This window comes from Microcebus murinus, chromosome 12 (assembly GCF_040939455.1).
Source record: "Microcebus murinus isolate Inina chromosome 12, M.murinus_Inina_mat1.0, whole genome shotgun sequence".
NCBI lineage: Eukaryota > Metazoa > Chordata > Mammalia > Primates > Cheirogaleidae > Microcebus > Microcebus murinus.
In genome coordinates, this window is record NC_134115.1 from 8,731,100 (window position 1) to 8,750,355 (window position 19,256).

Sequence of the window (19,256 nt, forward strand, 5' to 3'; positions counted from 1 at the left end):
GTCTTTTATTTCACTGATGATGTATATGTTGACCTTTCTCAGAGGTGGATGTCATTCGGGGCTGTGGCCATAGACTTCTCTCAGGAGGAGTGGGACTGCCTGGATGCTCAGAGAGACTGTACAGAGACGTGACGCTGGAGAACGGCAGCAGCCTGCTCTCCGTCAGTAAGGATGTTTACACGCAGGTTCAGCATTAGTGTCCCCCCTTCGGTAGTGCTCCCTTCACCCTTGTGGGTCTGTGGGTTGTCTGAGTTTCTGCTCCCTGCTACTGAGGAGGGAACAATCTGTACTTCATGGCTGTGGAGGAGGCATCTCTGTTGCACACCGTTCTTTAGAACCTTCGCAGCTTCCTCTTGTTACTCCCTCGATTGTCCCTCTTCTTTAGTGACCAAAAGCTGGATTTTAATTCTACCACATGTACATCTGGATCATATTTCTTTCCTTCTCTTGCATGTAGGATTTGTCATTTTTAATCCAGATGTGATCTCCTTACTGGAGCAAGAGAAGCCGCCGTGGCTGGTGACCAGGGGCGTGACAGGAGGACCTGGCCCAGGTGAGTGGGAGCTCAGCGGCAGAGGGAGGCTTGGCAGCCAGCAGCCCCACAGCAGCAACCCCTGGCCAGTTTTGTTGGGACATGCCCCTCCAAGCACGAAGGCCTGAGGGAGAGAAGGCCTGAGATATAGGGAGAAAAGTAACTTATTTTTCTCCCTTCCCAGTGTGGTAGGCGGTTGTCCTCCTTCCCTATGACCAGTATTCTTTTACCTGTACATTGAGACTGATTCTTTCCCAGCTTCTCCCTGTTGTTTACACTTGTGTCATATTGTGAATTCTAAAATACATATATATTTAAAGCCATATTTTCTTTACTCTTCAATGACTTGTTCCTGTTTTGAGAAGTTTTTCCTTTATTCAGTAATTTATAATTTATTCATTCACTCTTTATCCAAAATGTATTGATGTTTAATTTATTAAGACTTACATCAAGTCTTGGGGGAATTAATGTGGATAAATTATTAAGAAATGAGTCATCTAATAAGAAAGCCAGAACAGGTTCATAAGCAATTGCCTGCCACAGAAGATGATCTCATAGGAGGCTCAGATGAAAATCAGGACTAACGTTGCAAATACGGAAGCAACCAGGAAAAGGGATTTATGTCTGCATGGATGGAAGGAGTTCTGATGGGGAGATTAGGGGACAAGCTGTAGGCTTAGCCTCATGGAATACAGAGCCTGGCCATCAAAAAGTGGCCCTGTTGAAAGGTAGTCATCGGTGAGTTTTCGCTTTTGAGCAGAAGACAGATTGATATGTCATTTGAGGAGGAATGACTTTTTCCTCTTATATCTGGAAAAGATGATACATTTTATGTTTTTTGTAAAAAAGGAAAGTTTTTTAGTTCCAGAAATACAATCCATGTTTTCATATATTGTTCTAATTATTGAATTTATACAGTTTTGGTCTTTCTTCTTCCATAGAGCACTGCCCTTTTTTATTTTGGCATACATTGAAGTACATATATCATATGTACCCTTCTGTTGGTTTTGCAATTTCTGGCTAATTTTTACTCTGATACACACACATCTTTTATTTGCATGGCTTTTTCTATATGCTATTAGCATCTTAGGTTGGTTTCCCTGAAAAATAGAGAAATAAATGGAGTCTTGCATTCAGGAAGTTTCCCAGGTAGTACCGTCAGTGTCCAGCCTGTACAGGAGCGAGGCAGGAAGGACACTTTGAACTGCAGTGCAGGTACAGCGGAGGCCACAGCTGACTGCAAGGAGTTCCAGGGCTGGGACGGCACTTCAGGTTGCCCCAAACGAGGGAGGAGAGTTAGGCCTTTGTACCACAGTGAGCAGTCGCTGGAGGCAGCTGCTCCTGGGAGGGGTGTGACCTCAGCCGAGGCAGATTCTTCTACCAAGAACAAGCCCCAGATGGGGACTCAGCTGAGTCACTGGCTGCCAACACCCTGGGCAGCTGGGGAGTGAGGGCCTTGTCCCAGAAAGGGTTAGTTCTAAGATACGGGATTCCTAGGTCCAAGGGTTAAACAGCTCTTTTGACCTTTATTCTTAACAGTGTATAAGGTAAATGCCCATTAACCTTAAATAACATATTTCAGACCAGTAGTTTGTCAGTTAAAAAGTCATTTGAAGTTGAGCACAGTGGTGTATGCCTGTAGTCCCAGCTACTTGGGAGGCTGAGGTGGGAGGATCCTTTGAGCCCAGGAGTTCAAAATTAGCCTGAGGAACGTAATGAGACCCTATCTCTAAAAAATAAATAAATAAATAGTCATTTGAAATGAAGAATCATAAAAAATGTTATATATAATTTAAATATTTTAGTTTAACTTGATAATTGTACATTTATATACCACGCTTTTGATGTCAGGCTGAGGACTTGAGTATGGATTAAATTGACTGAAGTTCTGTTTCATTGTTTTTGCATAAACCGTGACAATGCATTATCTATAAATTTCAGTTTCAGTTTCTTTGAAAGGAAGTGAGAACTTAAACATATATAGAACAATCTGAAGGCAGAACTTTTACAGTTGTTTTTGCTGTAGTCTTTACTATTATCTTGCTTTCAAATAATTTAACTATTGTTTTTTGAAGTGCCTGGCTTTTTTCAAGCTTTCCTAAACCATTCAATTTAATCTTCATAGAAATAACTCTTTCTTGTTATACCAATATTTCATATATATCTGAATTATAGAACCTTAAAATAAATTTAAGTATTGCAAGTTTGTTAAATATGGGAACAACTTCATAAGTGTCCAAGTGCACAGAGCAGAATACTAAAGGATGGCTGACATTTGGAGCAGGTAATATCAGTAAGGATGCTACAGAGGGATAGGGGGTACTGGTTAGACTCACCAAGACAGGGGTATTTTTAATTTAAACTGTGCTAAATGTAACAGGTAAAAAATATACCACATTGATTTAATTTTTAGCTATTTGTTAATAGTGAAGATATTTTTCCAAGTTTCTTTTGCATGTGTGTGGGTTGCTTTTGTGCATTATCATGTTTTTTATCTGTATTTTGCATTTTTATGTCTTTATACTTTTCTTTTTATGACCATGTATATAATAACATAATTATGCATTGTCATAGTGGCTCCAAGTTTGTCTTTTGGTTTCTATTAAAATCTTTGCTTTATTTTTGGTGGGTACCAATTTTCACGTAGACAAATTCCTTGTAATTTTTCTTACTTTCATTATTGAAAAGTTTCCTGACTTCTAAAACATCCACAAAGATTTACCTTTCCCCCCCTAATTTTCCTGTAAATTGGTTGTTTTATATGTAACTTTAAAAATATGCCAAAGATATCTTGGGTATGATACAACTACCTCCCTCCTAAATTTTAATCTCTACACCACAACTTTATTAAATAATTCCATCTTGACTCATTGTTTTGGATTGTTTTTTTGAGTATGTATTATTCTTTTCTTTATGCTTCTATTTCAGAGCTTTTTATTTTTTTATTTTTATTTTTTGGTATTCCATTAATCTGTCTGACTGGATTTGTACCTCTGCTACATTTTATAAGTTACTGCATTTTATTTTGTTAGTGCATTTTTTCCTTTACAGGGGGTTCAGAGTGGGGATAGCAGTTTTTTCTTTTCACTGGTCTCAAATTTAAAACAAAAACCACCACAAATTTCAGAAAATAAAAAGAATCCCCAGGTAAAAAATCAAAGTGAACTTGCATTCTTACCAGTTAGAAACAACCTATTAAAAGGAATATTTGTTCTTTTTTTTTTTTTTTTTTTTTTTTTTTTGAGACAGAGTCTCACTTTGTTGCCCAGGCTAGAGTGAGTGCCGTGGCGTCAGCCTGGCTCACAGCAACCTCAATCTCCTGGGCTCAGCGATCCTACTGCCTCAGCCTCCCGAGTAGCTGGGACTACAGGCATGCACCACCATGCCCGGCTAATTTTTTGTATATATATTTTTAGTTGGTCAATTAGTTTCTTTCTATTTTTGGTAGAGACGGGGTCTCGCTCAGGCTGGTTTCGAACTCCTGACCTTGAGCGATCCGCCCGCCTCGGCCTCCCAAAGTGCTAGGATTACAGGCGTGAGCCACCGCGCCCGGCCATATTTGTTCTTTTTTAAAGAAACAGCTGGGTGTATTGGATCCCACCTGTAATCCCAGCACTTTGGAGGCTGAGTTGGGAGGATCACTTGAGGCCAAGAGTTTGAGACCAGCCTGGGCAACATAGCAAAACCCTATCTCTACAGAAAATAAAAGAAATTAGCCAGGCATTTGACATGTGCCCATAGTTTCAGCTATTCAGACGCCGAGGCAGGAGGAACACTTGAGTCCAGGAGTGTGATCCATGATTGTACCACAGCACTCCATCCTGAGCGCCAGAGTAAGACCCTGCCACCAAAATGACATAACTATTTTATCAATTTTTCTTACTGCACAATAGATGACCTTAAAACCTAATGACCTAAGACAACCACCATTTATTGCTTTCCCCATTCTAGGATCAGCTGAGCTAATCTGCTGATCTGGGCCAGGCTGGGCTGAGTTGACTTTGGTTTGCTGGTCTATCCTCTTCCAGCGGGCAGCCTGGGCTGTTATATGGCTAAGGCAAATTTCAGGAGACAGTGGGGGCCACAAGGCCTCTAGGAGCTTGTGCTCTATCATTTGACAGATGTGATGGATTCTCTTGACCAAAAGTGGGAAATAGGCATCATGCCTTGATGGGAAGAGCAGAAAGTCCCATTGCAAAGAAGGATGCAGAATTAGGGCCACTTTTGTAATCCACCCTCTGGCCCCAAAGACCACATGCCCCCTGCATGCAGGCTCTCCACTGACCACATCCCAGGGTCTCCAAACTTCTCATCATAGCACCCACCTCAAAATCCAGGATCTTGTAGTCTACGGTAGGTCTAGACTGGATCCTCAGATACAGCTTTTCTTGCCAGGTACCATGCCTGTGAGCTAAAGACAAATTATCAGCCTCCATCCCTGGCACACACAGCACACAGTGGTGAAACAGGCTGGGTAGCCATGGTGAATAAGCCCATTGGAAAAGAGGACTGGGAGCCACATAAGTCACTGCTCCAAAGCAATTTTTAGTTTTCTCTGGGCAAATGTTGCCAAGTACCCCAATCCAGTGGTGAGGAATATTTCTTGATTGCCTTCCAGCCCTGCTCCCTGAGGGTACTTCCCAGCCCATTGGTCTCCACTGTTCTTGGCTCTGGCCTCTAGGCTCTTGGATTTGCTCTCTGAGACGACTTTCCTTTTCCCTCACCTTTGTTGGCTACTTTTGAAGAAATGGCCTACGTTAGCAGCTGAGCTTTCTTGACCTGCTTCTTGCTTGTACTAGGAGCCCAGAGAACTTTTTTACAGTTTGAATAATCTCAGTCTCTTTTAGTCTAAGGCTGGCAGCACCTTTACCAGAAAAATCCTTTACACACTTTGTGAGCTTTCCATTTACTAGATACAGTTCCTGCCCTGCTTCTAAAAGCAACACCCATTTTCAGTCATTTTTGAGAGATGCTCCTCTCTTTAAATCTACTTATTGATTTGAGGATTAAGTTCCCATGGTACCATGCCTTTACGCTTTCAAAAATCCCTTTCGTCTGGCTGAGAAGGATGACTAAGACTGTTATAATACTTCAGAAGTCTTAATAAATCATCTTGTAGCCACACCTTGATTTGATCTTTATACCAAGATCTTGTCTTTCTGGTAGTTTTATGAATTTGATATGTTACTGATTTGAGAGGCTGGAGATAAGAACTAACTTCATTTTCCAACATAGCAATTCCTGAGCACTCTATGTGCCCTCTACATTTATTTGCAAGATGTCTGCTTCTATTTTACAATTCCTTATCATGTGAAGCTGGGAACAAGCATCTGGTATCTTAAACTTCCTGACCGGCAAAAATCTTATCCAAGTTCAAAACTTTATTGAACGCTCTTTTTTTTATTCCAGACTAGTGTGTGATAGTTGTACCAATGTTCTACCACACGTGACAGGGCCACCATTTTCCAAGCCCTTGTTAAGTACAGTTGATTTTTTTCAGACTCAGCTGCTATCCAGCCCTGAAGTCAGTGCTACAGTTTTAGGTTTTGTTTCAGCAGCACCCCATTCTGGATACGATTTTTTATTAGCTATTTTTATGTAACAAACAATCACAAAATTGAGTGATTTGCAATAAAAGCTTTTTGTTATTTCTAATGAGTATGGGGAAGTCTGATCAGTTCTGCTGATCTGGAGCAGGCCGAGGTGACAGGCTTGCTCACATGTCCGGACCTTACCTAATACATCTGAGTTGACTACAGTTCCCACACAGTCTCTCATGCTCTAGCAGACAAGCGCAGGTTTGTCATGGCAGAATCAGGTTTAGAAAGACAGTGGAGACCACAGAATCCCTTGAGAATTAGGTATAAACTGAGAAATGACAGGGGCTACTTTCTTTTGGACAAAGCAAGTCTCAAGGGCAGCCTGGATTTAAGGGTTGCAGAAATAGCCTTAGCCTTTCATGAAAAGTGCTTCCAAGTCAGATTGCAAAGAATTGGTGGAGAGTTTTAGCTATTTTTACTATTAATCTACCATATATACAATGTTTTCTTGTAAACTTTCATGGCAATAATCATAGAATTAGGTCAATCTTAATGGATTCATGGTATTCCAGGCATGAATGTAGCACAATTTATGTAATTAAACCCTTTTAAAGGAAAATTTTATATATATATATATATATATATATATATATATGAAATATGTGAGGCTAAATATGTAGCCACAACACTATTAGAAAGAGAAGGGCTCAGTATAAAGGTTAAGTCCAGGATGTGGCTATAAGTTGCTTTAGTAAAACATGCTTATTAAAATATCTGAAAGAAATGTGGCAGTCTAGCCTGAAAAGTTTTCTGGGAAGCATACAGTCATGGTCAATGAAAATAATACTCAAAGTAGTAAATGGTTCTGGAAAGAGACACATGTCTTGTGAATAACTGATATTAATGGGTGTGAGTTTTGGAGCAAGGAATAAAATTATATCAGTAAATAGGAAGCCTACAAAGTGTTTAAAGAATTGTATTGGCAAAGGTGCTACCAGCCTACACCAAAAGGCACTGTTCAATATTAGTACTCTTGAGTGCTTTAAGTATAAACCAATTTTCAATATAAAATGTACGGTAATACATTAAAATCATTGTAGATATAAATATAAACTCCACTTTGTATAAACTCCACTTTGCCACCTTCCCCATAGGAATCATTGTTATCTTTGATATGTACTTTTATAGATCTCTTGATGTTTCATTGGATCATATATAACTACTCACAGAAAATAGGCAGTATTGTTTTGGTATACACACACAGAGTATCAAACTGTATACAGTATATTCTTTAACAAGCTTATGTTTTCACTTAACTTTTCTGTTCTAGTTCAACACTGAATTATCATGACTTTAGGAACTTTATATATTTATGTATATTAAGGGTATAATATTGTGTCTTTCTGTGTGTATATTCTTGATAGAACAAGTCCACTCCTTTATTATTCTTTTAGAAAACATTGCCCTTTCTCTTTTCCCTACCATTCTGCTTTTCTATTAAAAGCTATCTCTTTTCTTTAAAAATTTTTATTTTATTACGTTGGCTAGAACCTCCAGTATAACTTGAGTTACAGCAGTAAAATAATACAATGTTACATGAACTCCCATTTTTAAAATGGAACAAAATTTAAAAATGGGAGTACATGTAACATTGTATCATTTTTATTTGTAAGATTTGGCACAGATCTTTGCCTTAAAAAGTTTTACAGATTTTACAGATTTAGTTTTATAGTTAGATTTTAATCCATCTGCAGTTTACTTCTATTTATGATATGAAGTAGGAAATAATTTTTAATGACCATTTCTCATTATCGTTTGTTCAACTATTCCAACTTCTTCCTCCATCATTTAGAAGTCCAGTTCTCTACCACAGTAAGATCTCGTAAAAACTTGGGTCTCTTTCTGGGCTCTCTTCTATTTCATTAGGCAACTTTATATCCTATGTGACTTCTTCACTGATTTAAGTTGATCAAGGAAATGTATAATAAAATTGCTGATTAGTGCTGTGGCCAAGATTCATATTTGTGTTCTTATGGGACTTCTTAAATGGGACTTCTTATCTTCATGGTGTATGTTTTACCAGCTATGTTCAGTCACTCAGATGTAAAGGGTGTTGGGCTGAACCAGTTTTGGGGATTTATTTAAGAGTTATAGTGCTAGATCAAGCAATGAAAGATAAATAAGAAAAAATGAGAACAAGACAGATACTGGACTATGAAAAAGTTATAATATCAATGTATTGGGGATAGGAATAGGAGAATAATAAAATGATTTACACTTAACTGGCTGGTGTTACTCCCTGGGGAGTCTATTTTAACATCCTTAATCCCCATTCCTTTAATATTTTCCACAATTCTGCTGTAATAATAAGATTAAAAACCACTACCACTTATTGAGTAGTAATGTGAGAGATGTGTTTAAATAATATTCATTGCATAGGTCTCATAGTTGCCAAAGTCTTATTCCATAGTTACAAAATTTAATAATAGATACTACTTATTAAGCATTTCTGTTATACCAAAGATCTTTAATCTTAATTCTCATAATAATTCCATGAGAATAGTTATTCTTATATTCATCATATTAGAGTTTGAGGGTCATATTCATTATTTAATTTGCCTGAGACATAAAGGTAATGGAACTTGAAAATATAGCCTATCTTAATTGCGTTCTGGGCATTTTCTATGTGGAACTTGTTAGGGATGTATCCTGTTCTCCACACCAACCAATTCTAATTGTCACTGCTGGAACCCTCTCTGTGATCCTCCTCTCTTCTCGCAAAGACATTATAGCACAAGCTTATAATAGTCTTTAAATTTCTGCAAATATGCTATATAGTAGTCATGGGATTCTGTTTATGCTCCACTCATTGTAGACTTATTTACCACCTTAAATTTTTTTCTAGTTTTCTCTCCCTGGATACTAGTCCTCAATATTTCAGAATGTTTTCAGCTGTTACTTCTATTAAGCATTAGCTTCACTTATCTCCAGTTTCTGCCACAGAAGTTTTTTTTCATGGAATATATATGTACATTTTTATTACTTTTTTCTTTTTCAGATTTTCAGTGTTTGTGTGATATTAAGGAGTTATTTCCAAAACAGAACATTTTTGAAAAAGAATCATTTCAGTGGTATTAAAGATTTAAAAACATAGCTTTGATGGATCCACTTTCAGAAACCTATCTGAAAGACAACAGAGAACTGAAGAAGAATATTGCAGGCAAAGAAAAATCACCTTTCAAAAAATGTCTACTTTTAACCAGCACCCAGCAGCAGCATACATTCATAAGGCTTTTCATAAGACTTCTCAAGAGCTGTCTCAGATAATTCATACTAACAGGAGACCTTATGCATGTAAGGAATGTAGGAAGGCTTTTAGCTGTGAGTCACAACTTACTCGACATCAGAGAATTCATACTGGAGAGAAACCTTATGAATGTACAGAATGTGGGAAGGCTTTTAGTCATGGTTCATAGCTTAATAGACATAAAAAATTCATACTGGGGAGAAACACTATGAATGTAGAGACTGTGGGAAGGCCTTTATTCAGCTGTCACACCTTATTTGACATCTAAGAATACATACTGCTGAGAAGCCTTATGAATATAAGGACTGTGAGAAGGCCTTTAGTTGTGGCTCAGAACTTACTTTGCACCAAAAATCCATACTGGTGAGAAACCCTATGAGTGTAAGGATTGTGAGAAAACCTTCAGTCATGGTTCACACCTTGTTCAACATCAGAGAATTCACACTAGAGAAAAGCTTTATGAATAAAAAGAATGTGGGAAGACTTTTAGACATGCCTCACAACTTGCTCAACACCAGAAAATTCATTCTAGTGAGAGACCCTATAAATGTAAGGAATGTGGGAAGGCTTTTATTCAGCTAACATACCTATTTGATATCTAAGAGTTCATACTGGTGAAAAGCCTTATGAATGTAAGGATTGTGAGAAGGCCTTTAGTTGTGGCTCAGAACTTACTCAGCATCAGAGAACTCATACTAGTAAGAAGCCCTATGAGTGTAAGGACTGTGGGAAGGCCTTAGTCATGGTTCACACCTTGTTCAACATCAGAGAATTCATAGTGGTGAAAACCCTATAATTGTAAGGAATGTGGGAAGGCCTTTATTCAACAATCACATCTTACTCGACATCAGAGAATTCATGCTGTTGAGAAACCCTATGTATGTAAGGAATGTGGGAAGGCATTCATCTGGAGTTCCAGACTCACTCAACATCAGCGAATTCATCTTGGAGGGGAAAAAACCATGAAAGTAAGCAAGGTACAAAGGTCTTCCTTGATGGCTCACAGCTTTAAAGTATATAATTCATACTTTGAGTAACTCTATAAATATAAACAGACAGTCCCCAGCTTATGATAGTTTGGCATACAATTTTTCAACCTTATGATGCTATGAAAGCAACACACATTCAGTATGCTCCTTGACTTACAACAGGCTTATCAGGACATAATCCCGTAAAGAGTATCTGTAATTTAGAAAAGCCTTTATTAGAGCTTACACCTTCAACATCAGAAAATTCATACTTGTGTACTTGTGATAAATATTATGAATGTAAGAAATGTGGGAAGGCCATTGGTCTTAGCTCAAAACATAAACATCACAGAATTCATAATGGAGGGAAAAAACTCTTATGAAGGTAAACAATGTGGGAAGGCCCAATTTTAAGTCACAACTTAACAATGTACACAACATAAGAGATTGTATACAGGTTAGAACAGACAAATTGAGAAAGTGGGGATCACTTTATTCAGCACTCACCTACTGCCAAGGAATCTTTTTATAAGCTATGTGGAAAAGATGTTATTCATGGATCAGACCTGCTCAATATCACATAATTCATAATGGAGAGAAACCTGTGAACATTAGGAATACAAAAAGAAACCTTTTATTAGGATTCACAACTTAACATCAGCAAATTCATAAATTGATATAGGGATGCTTTCACTTGTAATGCATCAGTTATGTAACATTAATGAATTTACTAGAAAATCCTGTACTTATAAGTCCCATTTGCTTCATATTTATACCTTACTCAGCATTAGAAAATTTATTCTGAATAAATATTTGTAGAAATCTTTCCATCACAACTTACACTTTATTAAACTTGAGAGAACTCTTATATAATAAAAACCTTTTTTGACCCATGTTACATTTCTTAGTTCTACAACTCTCTTATTACTAGAACACTGAGTAGGTAACTTACCTGCTCTGTTTCATTTGTGAACTGGAAGGAATGAAATATTTTAACCCGTATATAGTCTGGTATGTTTCCCATAAATGTTGAAAATAATGGCCAGGTGTGGTGGCTCATGCCTATAATCCCAGCACTTTGAAAGAGGAGGAGAATCGCTTGAGGCTAAGAGTTTGAGACCAGCCTGGGCAACATAGTGAGACCTCATCTCTACAAAAAAAAAAAAATTAAAAATTAGCCAGGCATTGTGGTGCATGCCTATAGTCCTAGCTACTTTGGAGGCTGAGGCAGGAGGATTGCTTGAGCCCAGGAGTTTGACACTGTGATGAGCTATGATCATGCCACTGCACTCCAACCTGGGTGGCAGAGCAGGACTCTGTCTCTAAAGAAAAGTTGAAAATATCACTATGACTTGTATTATTATTAAGCATTGAGGATTAATGGAGAATACCTTGTTTATTAATATAGGAAAGCCTTTTGACTCTTATTGCGTGTTAGAAAACTCCAGAATGTAATGAATATGAGTAGGCCTTTATTCAATATTTTTGTCTTTTTCAGAGAAGATTTGCACTTTTTCCTACCATGCCCTGAAGACATTAGCAATGAGTTCATTTTAAGTTAAAATTCATGAATTGTAGTTTTTCAGACCTTGCATATACTGTGTATTCAGTTCCTAAACCCATATGAGGGCCTACCTGTGACCACTGATTCTTCAAGGAAATATCTTTCCTCCACTTAGAACCAAAGTGAAAGCTTATATTGTTATTTCTGTCTTACTGTGTAGGATGGATTTTTTTCTGCTGCCCTCTTTCCCTAAGGATAAGCATAAGCATTTGAGTTTTTTAGTTTTATGTTTTTGTTATCTACCAACTTGCCATAAGTGAGCCCCAGGATTTTTCTCTTTTCCCCTAAAGATATGTAGCTATCATGACATAAAAAATAGGATTAGTAGATACCCCTTGGAGCTTCCAATAGCTATAGTATGCTTTCATGTCATTCCTTCTTTCAATCTATGATATGTTTTAAAGGACTCTTTCAATAGATCCTATGTATGTAAGAATTTTCTACAAAGTTTTTCAGTTTGCATAGTTCATCATACTGTCAAAAAAGTATCCCCTACTCTTTATCCTATTTAGTAGGGTTTTTAAAATAGCACTTGTCACTATCTAATGTATGTGCATTTGTGTGTATATGTGTCATGTTTCTTTGTTCTTATTAAGAATGTAAGCTCTAAGATGGCAATGCGATGTCAGCCTTTTAAATTGCTATTTCCACAGCCATAGTAAAGGCCCTTGCCATAGGAAAATTCAAATTTGTCTAGATAGAGATAGTAAATCATGCAAAAAAGCAGGATAAATTAGTGGGAAAAAAGAGGCCTCTCTCCTAAATACACAGATTGATAAGTAATGTTTTTCACAGCACACTGACAGCAATAGTTCTGGTCACTGGGGCTGCTTAGTAGCAGTAGAGAGAATAATTACTTTGTATCACAAAAAACTTTAGCAGATAAAGAAATATTAATAAAAGAAATTAGGAAATACATTTACCTTGATGCCCCATGAGTTTGCTAAAAATGAGAAAATGAAAAACAAGTCAGACCCAAGATCCTTAGATTCTCCTAACATCTACTGAGGCAGTAAGAGTTTCCAGTGACCAGAGAGTGCAACAAACTAAGGCAGTGTTTATTGATTCCTCCACTGGAGTCAGTGAATCCTGTCTGCTGGTAGATCCATGTCCTCTATACCCATCATGGGGTCCAACATTGATAGGTACTTAATTTAACAACTTAACGTGAATATTCCTGATTTATGATTTCAAGCAAGACCCTGCACCCAAAGAATATAATTAACTTTGGCATCAGGGAAACTGCCCCTTTCAAGCCTGCAACAGAGTAGCATGGGAAGAAGGCAGGAAGTCCATAAAGAATAGAACCCTAAGAGTTTGGTGACTGCAAATCAGGTTCTGGAAAGTGGAGTCCCCATTCTGCCTAAGTACCTGAGGGAAAGGCTCCTCAAGGAAGACGGGGATTCGGCAAGAAGGGAGAGTTAATTTTGTTCCTTTCATGCCAATAAGAAATCAAAATACACATAAAATATTTAATCATTTTCAAACACTTAAAAATTAATTTCAGACATGGATAAAATGACTTTTATTCAGTCACTTCTTTTTCTGGGTGACTAAATGTATTTTCACTTCTGGGAAGGAAAGATGTTTCTTTTATTCTGGGAGACCCAGCCTGGTCAAAAGGAGGCAGCAATCAAGGGATGAGAGGGCAATGTGATAATAATAGTTTAGCTCAGTAATGTCCTCATCGGCGATGGGTGTCTGCCGTAGCATGATTACTGATGATTGAAGCCTTTTCTAATAGCCTGCTGCAACAATTGCTATCTAATTGTTTGCATTTTTGATAATGTACCAGGAGGCTTAGTGAATTCACTTCAGTATAATTTGTTCTTCTCAGTGATGATCCAGCAGTAGAAAGAGGCCTGCCTCTATTTCAAAGATGTTCTGGTGTAAGATCAGTCAGGGTGAAAATTGTGGTGCTAAGTTTCAAATGTTTAAATTGGAAGTTTTTCATTCATAAAATATTGATTGATATAGGAGTATGGGCATCATGGCTCAGTGTATCACTGTCCATGTGTGGAGATAATGTCAAAATCTAAAGTTTACCTTACCACACTTTAATAAGAATCCTAGTTTATTATCAGAAATGAAGCTGCTGGTCAGGCACATTGGCTCACACCTAGAATCCTAGCACTTTGCTTGAAGCTAGGAGTTCAAGAACAACCTGAGCAAGAGCAAGACTCCATTTCTACAAAAAAAAAAAATTGAAAAATTAGCTGGGCATGGGCTGGACTACATACCTGTGGTCCCAGCTACTTGGGAGGCTGAGGCAGGAGGATCACTCGAGCCCAGGAGTTTGAGGTTGCAGTAGATGACACTACTGCACTCTCGCCAGGCCACAGAGTAAGACCCTATCTCAAAAAACAAAAAAACAAGACAAAAAAAGTGAAGCTGCTGAATTTTTCCCAAAAATTTGTCAGTAAGAGCAAATAGAATAAAATGATTTGATTTTACATATCTTCCAAAGAGATTACGTAATATTGAATCTCTATCTCTTCTCTCAATTTGATCACTATTATTTCTTTGCTACCTCTTTCTCCAACATTTTTAATGCTTTAATGTAGCCTAATCAAGTTCTGTAATAATATTTCACAGCCTACCCCCTTCTATGAGCCATCTAAACACTCTTGAACTTATTTTCTTAGTTCAGATATGCAAAAAAGTCCTCCTATCTCTCCTTCTAATTCTTTAACTGATGTTATTCAAATCTCTATTACAAGCCACAGATTTTGAGAAGTGGCCTTCTTATTTCATTCATCCACTGCTACAGACAAAAATGACTATGTTACTATATGTCTTCCCTTTTCTGAAACATTTAAACAGATTGATCTTTGTTCTCCTCTTCTTTTGGATGGAAATAGTGACTGATATGGGAACTGAATTGTGTGTCCCCCAACATTCATATGTTGAAGCCCTAATCCCCAAAGTGACTGTTTGGAGATAGGGCCTTTAGTGAGGCATTTACAGTTACATGAGGTCATAAGGGTAGGATCCAAATCCAATATATGAATGGTGTACTTATAAGAAGAGGCAGAGAAACCATGGATGTGCACCCATAGAAAAAAGTGGTCACATGAGTACACAGAAGATGGCCGTCTGCAAGCCAATGGGAGGGGCCTCAGGAGAAACCAACCTGTTTTGAATACTGTAGCTTTGTAGTAAATTGCAAAATCAAGCAGTATGAGTACTCCAACTTTTTTCTTCTTTTTCAAGATTGTTTTGGCTATTGGTGGTCCCTTGAGGTTCCATATTAATTTTAGGCTGGATTTTTTTATTTCTCAGAAAACATCATTGTGATATTGATAATAATTGAATCTGTATTTTTATATTATTCTTTTTATTGTGGTGGTAAAATACACATAACACAAAATTTACCATTTAATCCATTTGTAAGTGTACAGTTCAGTGACATTAGTATATTCACAGTGTGTGTAACAATCACTACTATCCATTTTTAGAACTTTTTTATTATTCCAAACAGAAACTTTGGACTCATTAAACAATAACTCTCCATTCCTCCTTCCACAGCTCCTGGGTACCTCTATTCTACTTTCTGTCTCTATGAATTTGACTATTCTAAGTTATTCATTGTTGTGAATAAAACTTCAAGAGTTTCATCATCATTCAGCTGGTACCTACTGTAGCCAGCAGCCACCAGAGGCCCAGATAGAAGGGCACCAGCAGGGGGAACCCACCTCCATGAGTCTCCTCTGGGTGGCCTCACTGTCAGTGGTTGGATTGTAGGCTTCAATGACACAACCACAAGGTGAAGGATGGGACAATTTTGTTAAGTATTTAAGTGCTTTTAAGTACAAGATAGAAACACAACTGATTTATCAACATTGATTTTATATCCTGCTACTTTCCTGAATTCATTTATTCTAACAGTTTATTTTGTAGAATCTTTAGGGCTTTCTACACATAAGATCATGTCTCCTGATAACACAGATATTTTGCTTCTTCCTTTCCAATTAGGATGTCTTTCATTTCTATTTCTTGCTTAACTGCTCTTACTAGAACCTTCAATAGTATGTTGAATAGAATTGGCAAAAGTGGGCACACTTGTCTTGTTCCTGATCTTAGAAAAAAGCTTTTAGTTTTTTACCATTGAGTATGATGTTAGCTGTGGGATTTTTCACAGATTGCTTTTATTTTATTAAGATAGTTTCCTTCTATTCTAAATTGTTGAGTTTTTTTTTTTAATGTTGATTTTTGTCAAATGCTTTTTCTGCCCCAATGGAGATAATCATGTGGATACTATTCTTTATGCTGTAAATAGGGTATATTACATTGATTGCTTTTGTTATGTTGCATTCCTAGAATAATTGCCACTTGGTCATGGGTACATAATCCTTTTAATATGCTGCTGAATTCAGTTTGCTAGTATTTTGTTGAGAAATTCTGCGCCAATATTTATCAGAGATATTGTAGTTTTCTTTCTTGTAGTGTCTTTGTCTGGTTTGGATATTTTTCACAATGCTGGCTTTATAAAATGAGTTTGAAAGTATTCTCACTTCTTCAGTTGAAGGGGAAGAGTTTGAAAAGGATTGATGTTTATTCTTTTAATATTTGGTGGAACTCACCAGTGAAGTCATCAGGTCCAGGGCTTTTCTTTGTCAAAAGGTTTTTGAGTACTTACTAGTTATAGGCCTGTTCAGACCTACCATGTTTTCCCTGAAAATAAGACCTACCCATAAAATAAGGCCTAGCAAAGATTTCTAAGCATTTGCACAATATAAGCCCTACCCCGAAAATAAGACCTAGTGATGGGTGTGGCTACGCAGTGTATCTGCACAACCCATGCATTTCGTCGTGGAGCAATAAGATGAACAGCCCTTGTCATCTGCCCCATTGTGACAGCTACTATCCCAGAGGTGACTGGAGAGGTATGGGCAGCCCCCCCAAACAAGGTCGGCTCCCCCTGTCAGGTCCCGGCCATCCTGTGGATGCTGCAAGCTGAGGCTTTGAGGGGAAAATAACACATCCCTTGAAAATAAGCCCTAGGGTGTCTTCTTGAGGAAAAAGAAATATAAGACCCCGTCTTATTTTTGGGGAAACACGGTATATGTATGTCCTTACTAGTTATAGGTCTGTTCAGATTTTCTATTTCTTCATGATTTAGTCTTGGTATTTTGCATGTTTTAGGAATTTGTCCATTTTACATAGATTATCCAATTTGTTGGAGTATAATTGTTCAGTACTCTTTTATAATCCTTTTTATTTCTGTAAAAGTGTAGTAATGTCCCCACTTTCACTTCCAATTTTATTAATTTGGTTCTCCTATCCCTTTTTCTTAGTCTAACTAAAGGTTTGTCAATTTTGTTAGTCTTTCAAAGAACTAAACTTTCTTTTTGTTGAATTTCTCTATTGTTTTTCTCTATATATTTTATTTATTTATGCTGTAATATTATTATTTTCAACCTATGATAGCTTTGGGTTTAGTTTTGTTGCTGTTGTTGTATTGTTTTTTAATTACTTAAGTTGTACTTAGATTGTTGATTTGCAATCTCTTTTCTTTTATAATGTAAGCATGTAAAGCTATAAAATTCCCCCCCCCCGCCCCCGCCCCTTAGCATGGCTTTTTCTGTGTTTCATAGTTTTGGTATATTGTGGGATCCCTGGTTTTCTGGGGATTTTTTAGGGAGAGGACCTCACTCTTCCACCAGCCTGGAGTGCAGTGGTGCAATCATAGCTCATTGCAACCTGGAACTCTTGGGCTCAAGCAATCCTCCTGCCTCAGCCTCCCAAGTAGCTAGGACAACAGGCATGTACAACCATGCCCCATTAGGGATCTTTGTATGTGGTGAGTTGCTTCTCTCTTGCTGCTTTCAAAATTCTCTCTTTGTCTCAATTTGATTATAATGTGCCTTGGGATATATATCCTTGAGTTTACCCTTCTTAGAATTCATTGAGTCTCTTAGATGTTTATATTCATGCCCTTCATCAAATTTGAAAAGTTTCTGGACATGTTTTTTTTAAATTATCTCTCTTTCCATTTTTCTCTTCTCCTGCTGGGAATACTACAATGTATATGTTGGTCTGCTTGATGGCATCCCACATGTTCCTTAGTCTCTGTTAAATGTTCTCTAATTTTTTTTCTTTTCCTCAAATTTGATAAATTCAACTGTCCTATATTCAAGTTCACTGATTCTTCTGCATGCTCAAATATGCTTTTGAATCCTTCCAGTAAACTTTCATTTTAGTTATTGTACTTTTCAGCTCCAGACTTTCTCTTTGCTCCTTTTTATGTTTTCTATCTCTTTATTAGTATCTCTATTTTGTTCATTTCATACATCATTTTATTAACTTTGCCCTCTTTTTTATTTTTATCTCTTTGAGCTTCTGTAAGAGAGTTGTTTAAAAGTCTTTGTCTAGTAAGTTTGACTAGTAAGTTTGACCATCTATAAAAGTTTTTATCAGTAACAGTTTTTGCTGAATTATTTTTTCCCTTGAATGGGTTATACTTTCTTCCTTCTTAGAATGCCTTGTATTTTTGTTGTTGTTGTTGTTGAAAACTGGACATTTTAATTTTATAATGTGGTAACTCTGGAGATCTGATTTTTTTTCTCTTCCTCCAGGTTTGCTGCTTTGTTTAATTGTTGCATGGTGTCTCTGTTCTGAAGATAAGCCTGAAATGTAAACATAAGGTCTCTTTAAATATTTTCTGAGCCTTGCACCTTTCCTGGGCATTCCTGGTGACTTTGTACATTTCCTCATATATGTAGCTGCTGTTGGATGCCATAGTTCTTAAATGTCTGGCTCCCAAAATGACAAAAAATAAAAAATGATGGAGGGAAAGTACCATTCCTTTAAATTCCCTGGAAATCACTTTGTCAAGAAGGGAAGGGGCTTTCAAAAATAGCTTCCAGGCTGGGCGCGGTGGCTCACGCCTGTAATCCTAGCACTCTGGGAGGCCGAGGCGGGCGGATTGCTCAAGGTCAGGAGTTCAAAACCAGCCTGAGCGAGACCCCGTCTCTACCATAAAAATAGAAAGAAATTAATTGGCCAACTAATATATATAATATAAAAATCAGCCGGGCATGGTGGCTCATGCCTGTAGTCCCAGCTACTCGGGAGGCTGAGGCAGGAGGATCGCTTGAGCCCAGGAGTTTGAGGTTGCTGTGAGCTAGGATGACGCCACGGCACTCACTCTAGCCTGGGCAAGAAAGCGAGACTCTGTCTCAAAAAAAAAAAAAAAAATAGCTTCCTGCCTCTATGTCTGCATCTCTGAGATCAGAAATATCAATTAGTGGTCAGAACACCAATCCCTGATTATTTGGAGTGTCCTTATTGCCCATTTTGGCTCCCACAAGCTGCTTCTGGCCTGTAGGAGCAATGACTGCCT

At 37.6% G+C, this 19,256-nt stretch overlaps 1 protein-coding gene across 1 annotated transcript in view; it reads left to right on the forward strand.

Annotated features, from left to right (window-relative positions):
- The window catches only part of ZNF484 (zinc finger protein 484), a 78,736-nt gene extending 60,144 nt beyond the window's left edge, over positions 1-18,592 (forward strand). Inside the window, exons 6-7 of the mRNA XM_012782964.3 lie at positions 458-553; positions 18,490-18,592. Of these exons, the coding sequence (XP_012638418.2) occupies positions 458-553; positions 18,490-18,551 (158 nt within the window). The 3' untranslated portion in view covers positions 18,552-18,592. The remainder of the gene's footprint in view (positions 1-457; positions 554-18,489) is intronic.
- The last annotated feature ends 664 nt before the right edge of the window (positions 18,593-19,256 follow it).